Raw genomic sequence first — 9,534 nt, forward strand, 5'->3', positions numbered from 1 at the left:
ATAAAACAATGACTCAACTGCGATAATTGTTTCAATTGAAAAATCCTTTACAGAGAAACAAGATGCGTAACAGTCGAGTACTATTTAGCCAATGTCGTTCAATTTTGGTAATCGAACGAGAACCAGTCCGCGATACGAGCGTTGGCGAAAATGCCCACTCGCGCGCGGACGAAAATGGTACAGAAAACACGCACGCATATATTTTAAATACTTTTTAACACCAGTCAAACCATAGGAGTTTCGATTACGCAACGATCTCACTTTTGCAACGCGTACGCTTACCTCGTAATGTAATTAAGTTGAGAGAAGAAGGGAGGGGGAGAAAAACTCGCGCGTGTAACAGTGTACACATGTATTTAATTCGGACGATACACCATCGTTAATCCATGCTACAGAATGTTACAATTAGAGGATGCTAGTGTGCGAACTAGCAAAGTGTACTCTCGAAAGGGACGCGTTCCAATTGCATTGGACGAGATTCGCTTTCACCTATCTTCTAGCAGCAATTGATACCGTTAAATTTCTCGGATCTCTAAAAGAAGGCGTTTCAGGTACGAAGAACAATTTACTTTCCGTCGCATATTATCGCCGTATATCATCGACAACGTCCACACTCCCACGGGGCCAGCAACTACAGCGAATCTGGTTTCGAAGGCAGGAATTATTCAGGACGAGCCTCAACCCTTTCGCTACGGTGGAGTTCGTTCGAAAGAACGGGGACATTGGAAGTCACGGTAATCGCGCGAACGAGGCTCCGTAATTTAATGTCCATCGAGTCGTCGAAAATTCTTATCCAGGATGTTGCAATTTATGGTAACGCAGAGTTTAGCGATCAGCCGTATGCACGAGACTACGACTAGCGTCGCCGTTAGCAGCGAAAGGGTTAATAACATAATACGCGTAAACGCAGACGCGTTAGTTTCCCAGAATACTGGCGTGTGTGTTCTCCGTTCGCGCGACACGAGTTCCCCCCGTGTTGAAATTGAACGCAAGCCAACCTCCGGGTTGCAGCTCGCGGTCACCTGCACTGGACCCCATCCACTTAGCTGCTGGCCTGCTTCGCCTTCTCCTCCGCGACGTCCTCCACCTCTATGTTGTCCACGTTCACCTCCTTGATCCGATCCACGGGCTTCGGGCGCATCAGGATGAACGGCAGCTCCGCCGACAGCTCTCCACCCAGTGCTCCGAGATAGAGCTTGACCTTGACGGCGTAGGACACCACGATGCCGAAAGAGTCACGGACGTCGGGCGAGATGAGCAACGTGCTGGAGGCCAGCTCGCTTTCCTCCCTCTTCAGTCGACCGTCCAGAGCAATGCCCCTCCGATGCTTGTTGTTCTCCAGCTCTGGTTTCAGATAGAGCACCTTCTGCAGGTTGGAACCGGGATTTATCGGGCAGCCGTCCTGCGTCTCGACAGCGTCGATCACTGTCCTGAACTGACCGTTCTGGAAGATCACCACGTCGATACCCTGCTGTACCAGGGCCTTGATCTTCTTCACCACCTTGTTGCTGGTGTTCTTCACGCACACGTTCACGGCTATTCTCTCACCGTGATGGTACAGCTGTTTGTCCAGGGTCACCTCGAGCTCCAGATCCCCGGGGCTGAGCAGAAAGTCCTTTCGTACGACGGTGCACGGCTGGCGACCCTGTTTCGTAGGCGTGTACTGGATCTTCCTGATCCCCATCGTGACCGTGCTCCTCTTGTGGGTAATGTCGGTCTCCACGTCCCCGGAGTAAATCTTTACGTAATAGCTCACGCCGCAAGGTTCGCCGGTCTCACCCTCGCCTGGCTGCAGAGTCACACTGGACGGAGCACTCGGGGGGAATTTGAAGGTGAACGGGATCGCGTTAGGTCCTAGTTTCATCAGCAATCGATCCTGCAGCCTGGTCGTGCTTTCGGTTTTCCTGGTAGTTGGGTTCAGTTGTTCCGAAACCAGGTAGAGGTCCTTTTGGAAATTCAAACCCATCACCTCGTCCTCCTCTCTGCCGTAGCGAAAGCTGCATATCAGTTGCCCCCATACTTTCCTACCGGTGTCGATGTAGTTCTGGTCCAATAGAATCACACCGTCCACCGGCTCGATCCCCGATAAATAGTCGATGTAGTCCCGCTTGCCCAAGTACAGAGAGATCTTGCCGTTCGGCGAACATTTCTTATACACCCTGAAGTTCATCACCATCGTTGAGTACGTCGCTGTATCCTCCGATCGTGATGTTACCACCGACGACTGAATCGGGAGGGTGCGATACGTGAGCTTATATACTCGCAGGGTACCAGTGACGTCAACCACTTCAGGGGTTTCCGAATCCATTCAGCGTCGCGGATAAACGAGCGTCTTTACTCGCGACGATGCTAATCTTTTTGTGTTTTCAACGATACCTTTGTCCCCTGATCGTAAGAATAGCACGCCACGTTTTCGACTTCGGCCGGATCGATGATCTTCGCGGGCTTCGTTTTGCCATTATTATCTTTGGTATGATGCTCACTCGACGACGATAAATGTCGTGACGCCAGTCACATGTAGGAAGCAGCTTTCAGCTATTCTTCATACTTTCCAAAACGTGGTGGGAATGGGTAAACGTAGTCCTGCATTCTAGTTTTAAAATCTCTAACATCTTTCCACTTTTACGATAAAATTACTTATCTGACTTACATATCTATAAAGAATCCACTCGGAACACCTCCCACTACATCGTCAAAAACAATCAATTAACGTTAATTCAAACCGCGATAAACTTACACGCGTAATAATTCATTTGTAAATCATAATAAATTTTTTAACAAAATGCATAAACTATCGTTATGAATCTTACGGACTAAGTAATCGTGCCCAATGGCTTCGGTCACGCGAAAGGCACCGGGGCACGTGATTAAGTTCGTAGAAAGTGCAATTAGTGGATAGCGTGTAACGAGCTAGCATTACTTCCATATTTGTCATTTCATTTTCGAGACAAGATAACTTCTCGTACGTAAAAATTTAAAAACGAACATGTTAATTATCAAAATTGAATTATCCAAAAAGATTGATTACGATCAAAGTTGAAAATTTTGGAAAAACAATTACTGGAAACACGTAGGAACGTTCGAACATCGTTTCGAAGTTTAATACCCTTTTTTTTATCTCGTAATTTAGAATTGCATAGTTCGTATGTCACTGAACATATTACCTATAGAGGGTAATGTGGAGGGAAATTGATAAAATAGGTAACTGTGTTGAATCGATGCAACAATTACAAAACTAACATTTTATTAATGACGCCTGAGAATGATATTCAAAAATAATACCGTCCAGTCGTGATAAATTAAAACAAGAACCACGAATGTACTATGTTTTCATTCGTAACACTCGTTTGTAAAGTAACTACGCAGATTAGGGATTAGTATCGGGAGAGTAAAATATTTACTTACATATTACGTAATCCTGCACCCCTACCGTTAGATTCTGCGCGAAGGGAGGAAGTACACGCATTTACAGCTGTTAGGGACACCTTCAACTATTGTCTCTTCGATCTATCAAATCGATTCGAAAATATTAAAATGTATAACAAAAAATTAATTTATTTCTGAAAAACATAACAATTGAGATAGGGTGTAAATCTGAAAAAAGTGCGAAACGGATTCAATATTTCACACGACGCCGATTCAATTTATATTCGAAACTACATTAATATTAAACGAAAGTATCTTTAAAGAGAGAATGAGAATAGTAATAGTGATTAGATTAGTCAATAGACCAAAGTATGCACCTTAATTAGTCACGAAATCTCCAACACGTCTCATATCGTCAATTTTCACGAATCGAATGACGAGCCTTCGCTCTAAACCGTTAGCTGGCGAATAAAATGGCGGTTGGCGGGAACTCTAACCTTACATTGAAAGTATTTCCAAAAGTAGGGTTAAACGTTGTAAACGCACACCCACGTTTCTCGAATGACATTGTTGGTAGATATGATCGAAGATGCTTCGAATATAAACTACTATTGTAAAAGAAACAAAAATAAAAATACCAGATCAACGTTTAATTTCCCAATGATTTACTGCCCTTACACTTTTCCTATCAACGAAAACTTTAGTCGTAGAACCATACCGAACAAAGTGTAATTAATTTTCGATTTAGACTTTAATCAATAACATCGGAATTTGTTAACGTAACATTTCCGTGGCCGAATTAAATTTGTTTTCTAAAATAACTATTCTCGAATGCAGAGTGCGCTGTAAAACCTCTAATTTTTCATGATGGCAGTAGCAATGTATCATATATGTACCTCGTCAGTGGTTATACTTTGTGCGACACTTGAGTTTTCTATACACTCTGATTCCTTCTAGAAATTTTGGAATGTAGCGAATCGTTTTAAAAAACGCGAGTGACTCTATTCGTGATTGAAAATGTCAGAGGAGTTGGATACTAAGATCGACACGGTATGTAACGTCTTATTTGATTAATATCGTTGCACCATGTATTGTAACATCATTTCTTTAGTGAGAATTTTGTTTTTTCACGAGTTAAAAAAATTACTGCACTTTGTTGTGCCAATATTCGTAACCAACGTACCTACAGAATTAATGAGTTTATTTACATGAAATGATTTTAAATTTAGGTAAAGTCTATGCCTTTGGTCGTAGCACCTAATTCGCCTAGGAAACCAGTAAAATCTACAGCAGTTGTAAAATATTCTGTCGTTCAGACACCAGCAATTTATGCTCAGCTACAATGTAATACAGATTTAAATTTACCACCGAGCAATTGGCTCAGTAGTTCTGCAGAAAGTTATGGCCTTCAGAGTGTGTGGTCGCAAACCTCTGGGTTTTCCAGTTTTCGTATGGCACACATGTTTCCAGACTGTGTCGGGGAAGTTGATGTTGTATCTGACGCAGAAAATATAAAAAAACTGTTAAAGTTGCCTTACAACCATGGAGTGATATCGATGATGGTTCATAGAGTTGAAAATACTCTGTTATTGGATGATTTTGATATTCACAAATATTTGCTTAGGCAAGCAGAGAGTGACTGGGAGTGGCTAAAAAAATTTTTTTACGAACACATTTTTCAAAATCTTGGTGACAAAGAAAAACGTTTGTTTTATAAAACAAATAATAGGAATACTTTGCAACAGAGAAATTTGGTATCCAAGTTTTTGTATCATTCAATATTAATAGCAGATAATAAAGAACAACATACGAACCCTCATGTACCTGTGAAAACATTGGAACCATGTTTACCAGAACCTTCTCAAGAGGAGAAATTACCAGATCCAAATTGTAATCATAATTTTGCGAGAAACATTGTATGGACTTTTGAGAATATACAGATGCTTATTGGTACCGATATGCCAATATTTGGGGGACAAACGCATCCATGTATAAGTCTAAGGTTAAGGGACATGACAAAGCCTATTAATGTATTAACTGGAATAGATTATTGGTTAGATAATTTAATGTGTAATGTCCCAGAAGTTGTGATGTGTTATCATTTGGATGGTATTGTGCAAAAGTATGAATTAATAAAAACGGAGGATCTTCCTAATTTAGATCATTCTAAGTTCAGTCCTAAAGTCATAAAAGATGTGGCACAAAACATTTTAAGTTTCTTAAAAAATAATGCAACAAAAGCTGGGCACACTTATTGGTTGTTTAAAGGTAAAATAGTTGAATACAAAACTATTAAAGCGTCCTGTCCTATTTTTTTGTAAGATACGTTTTATAATTCTTCATTATATTTAATAGGCAAGGACGATGATGTTGTAAAATTGTACGATTTAACGTCTTTGTGTCACGATGTATCTGACGAAAAAGGTCAGAATCCATTCACTGTACCTGTTGCTATGTTATTGTATAGAGTAGCTCGTAATATGAAGTACTCTTCCGATTATCACCGGCAACAAGGCACTATTAGAATGCTACTGAAAAATTGCGTACAATTATTAGCTAAAGAAAAATACCCCCAAATTGTTACGTCAGCGCATTTTATGTTATCCGATTTATATATACCGTCGGATACGAACCCTGCTAGTCCCGGACTTTCCGATCAAAGTGACGAAGAAGATACACAAAGCGAATCAAGCACAAATCATGAAAATGAGAAAGACGAGGAAGAAAAAATCGAAGAAGCTGCGATAAAATCATTGACGTTAGCTCACAGTAAGTCAAATACGTATTATAATTGAATTTGTCATTTAAACGCGTGAACAAGTGAAAACAAAAAGTGTATGAATCTTTAGTTAAGGAACATGCGGATTGCGAAGAACCAAAATATAAACCGCCGCCTATTTCGGGGTCAGTCGAAGAAAGATGTTTGGCAGCCTTGGAGCACGTTTGTCATGGACTTCAGTGTTTGCAGTATTTCCCAACCGAAAATATTTCTGACGAAGAACGAATAAAAGAGAACGAAAATAGGAAGGAGAAAGAATATGAAGAAACGCATTTGAACATGGCAAAACCTTTCCAAGCAATTCCTATGCCTTACACCGCTTTGAAAGACGAAAAGGAAGATACCGAATCCGAAGAAAGTTCCGTAAATAGTAGTCCCAACCATAAAAAGAAGTTGAAATCAAAGAAGAATAAAAGATCTGAAAAAATTACTTCAAAAGAGGGACCAAGCGAAAGCGAAGCAAAAGCATTATTGTGTAAAGCTAAAGCCGAAACATTACCCACGTGGCAAGCTCCGAAAAAAAGCGATAACATTAGTTGGAATGCGCATTTGAAGATATTGTTGTACGAGAAAGCGTCGTTGATCTTCGCCGTGCTCGCCGAAAATGAATATGCCAATAGAAATTACGGAGCTTCGTTAAGGTATATGTTGGCAGTACTACGGTGTCAAAAAATATTGGAGATCTATTGCGGCATAAGAAACACAAAGTCAATTAGCTATTTATTGGGTCGCGCGGGAGATTGCTGTTTTATGGTTGTACAAGACTGGTGTAATGTAGAGAAACATAGAAAAGATTACGAAATAGAAAATGAGATCGAAGGAAAGATCGTCGAAGAAATTTGTACAATGGAAGACTTGGACATGAGTAAGATTTTAAAAATATTATGTCGCAATTAGCGCTGAGAATAATTAAAATTTGTTTTTTTTTTTAGATGGTGCTGAATTACTGCCACAACGTTTAGAAAGTTTAGAATCTACGTTAGTAGCGTCTTACATGTGTTACGAAAAAGCGTTGTCCGGAGAACCGTTGGACACGGATAAAAATAATCTTCTAAGGCGATTAGGAAACATTCACAACGAACTAGGTGTTCTTTATATGAATCAAGCTGGAAGTTAGTATCTTTCTACATATCTTATTTTATTAAAAATCCTATATTTAAATTTGAAGAATATGTTATTGTTTTTACTTACAGCACGTTATCAGCAAGAAAGTTCAGCAGGGGAAACTTCAGAATCCTCGTCTGACGTAATAGCACTGCTCACGCGATCGTTAACTCATTTAGAGGCGGGTGTGAAAGCATTCGAAACCGTTCACGACGAAGCAAACTTAGCTCTTTTACATTCAAACACTGGAAGACTTATGCGACTTTGCGCACATATGCACGTGAAACAAAACACTCAAGAACGTCATTTTTATAATAAAGCACTTGCGAGTTATCAAAAAGCTCTACAAGTCTTGGGTTCCAGAAAATCAAATCCTGCAATTTGGGATACTGTTACATGGGATCTGTCCACCACCTTGTTCACTATGGCCACATTGTTGCAAGATTTTCCTATTACCGGTTGCAAAGTATGTTTCTTTTTCTATATTTTCTTCTCTTAACGAAAATCGATTCGTTTGGCATATTTTTTTTCATTTTCTTCGGGTATGATTTCAGACGGAGGAAGAACTGGAACGGGAAGTCGTCGATATTCTTCAAAAAGCTCTTAAACACTGTGATACCGAAACATCCGGGCCACGACAACCTGTTTATCAGTTCCGTGCTGCGATTATTCAACATCGACTCGCTTCTTTGTATCATCGCATATATAGAGAGTGCGAACCTGATACGGATAATATCAAAAGGAAAACAAGCTTGCAACTGTGTAAATTATATTACGAAAAAGCTGCGAAGCTCTTGTTAGCTTTGGAGCAGATTACAGAATTTCTGACAGTGCAAATGGAAAGAGTTGCATTAGCAGAACACCAAGCTCGTTGTACGTATTTTATCGAACGCAAGTTCGATCTTTAAGTACGATCTTTTTTTAGGTTATGTTTTCATATTTAATATTATATTTCAGGCACAACGACATTTAACGGTAAATTAAAAGCATATCAAAATAGTCTGGACTTGATATTGCAATGCAGACCTATCATGGACGTGTTATACGATAAAAATAATTCTCAGAAACAAAAGGAAGAAAGTCGAAGTACAATCGATAGTAAAATCGCGGAAGAAAATGACGAGAAAGGAACTGACGAACAAAAGTTGATCGAAGACGAGGAAACTTTAGTGACATTACTCGAACAGAGATTGCAGTTCAACTTGAGATCCTTAACCAAATTATTCGTTACCAAGAATAGCAGTGGCAACAAAAAATAGTATGTATTTCAAACTAAACTTCCAACATTATTATCGAAATATATCGAATATAATTCGATATAATATTTCAGTTGCGAAGCTCTCGCCAGTCTGTATAAACAGTGTTATAGCCGGACGTTGCGACCGGTCACGATGACGGGTTTCACGTTAATAGAGCACATTACGAAACTTTTACGAGAATTGGAAAAAATGTTACCGTCTACGGAATCATGAACGTGTATACTTATATGTACATATCGTATTTGTGCCAGTTCGAAGACGTGACGCGCAAGGTCTCGATCAACGAATGTTATTCCTTCCTCGGATTGATTTCCTCGATCGTTTTAAAGATTTTTCGGTCACCGTTAACGCTGGTCGTTACACATTTATGAGGTGAGACCTTGAGGAAAATGTTCTTTAATTCACTATTGTATCTTAAGATCTGGAGGACATTTTTTTATTCTAGTATGTAAATAGTCAGATCGAAGCTTTTATTTATATATACATATATGATTTATAAGTGAAAAATAAATAGCTTCCTATGAATATTTTTAATATATCCCACCAATTCCCGTGTAATATTTAAAATTTAAACAGGAACCCTACACTTTTTCTAGGAACGCGGTACAATTTTTATAAGTACGATAAGTCTATATTTTAAAGTATTAGGAAAGACGGCTTTCAATATTTTACCATTGCAGACATATTTCTTCCCGGTGCAAAGCCAGTCGATGCTAGTAAACTTCAGGTTATAAAACAGTCTTGTTCCAAAGTTAGAATGTAAAATTGCCTTATTCGTCGGTTAGATCGTAAAACAGCCATAAACATGGACGATGCATAGAATAGATGTCGCACTCAATGCTTTTTCGTGTCGCAAGAATTTGTCTCGCGAGTTTCCTTACTATATGCGTGTTATTATCAGTGCCACCAGGCGGCAGGTCGGTATATGAGAAAATTGTCCCGCCATTTACGTACGATGTGGTAAAACGTACCATCGGTGAATTGAACTACTGAAATCGGTAAAGCTAGCAAACGTTAAAAGTCTTT

The 9,534-nt window shown here is 39.7% G+C and overlaps 2 protein-coding genes across 2 annotated transcripts; one reads left to right on the forward strand and one right to left on the reverse strand.

Annotated features, from left to right (window-relative positions):
* Positions 1-337: 337 nt before the first annotated feature.
* Arr1 (arrestin 1) lies at positions 338-2,238 on the reverse strand. Its single transcript, XM_076774324.1, has one exon. The coding sequence runs from the start codon at positions 2,174-2,176 to the stop codon at positions 1,043-1,045; it is 1,134 nt and encodes a 377-aa protein (XP_076630439.1). The 5' UTR covers positions 2,177-2,238; the 3' UTR covers positions 338-1,042.
* Positions 2,239-4,261: 2,023 nt separating this feature from the next.
* On the forward strand, positions 4,262-9,034 carry LOC143346714 (erythroid differentiation-related factor 1). The gene is made up of 9 exons (XM_076775103.1): positions 4,262-4,416; positions 4,596-5,634; positions 5,722-6,135; positions 6,216-7,010; positions 7,078-7,257; positions 7,339-7,715; positions 7,804-8,122; positions 8,207-8,507; positions 8,580-9,034. Exons 1-9 carry the CDS (start codon positions 4,384-4,386, stop codon positions 8,719-8,721), a joined length of 3,600 nt encoding a protein of 1,199 aa, XP_076631218.1. The 5' UTR covers positions 4,262-4,383; the 3' UTR covers positions 8,722-9,034.
* Positions 9,035-9,534: the final 500 nt, after the last annotated feature.

The sequence above is a fragment of the Colletes latitarsis genome, chromosome 10, assembly GCF_051014445.1.
Source record: "Colletes latitarsis isolate SP2378_abdomen chromosome 10, iyColLati1, whole genome shotgun sequence".
In the NCBI taxonomy this organism is placed as follows: domain Eukaryota; kingdom Metazoa; phylum Arthropoda; class Insecta; order Hymenoptera; family Colletidae; genus Colletes; species Colletes latitarsis.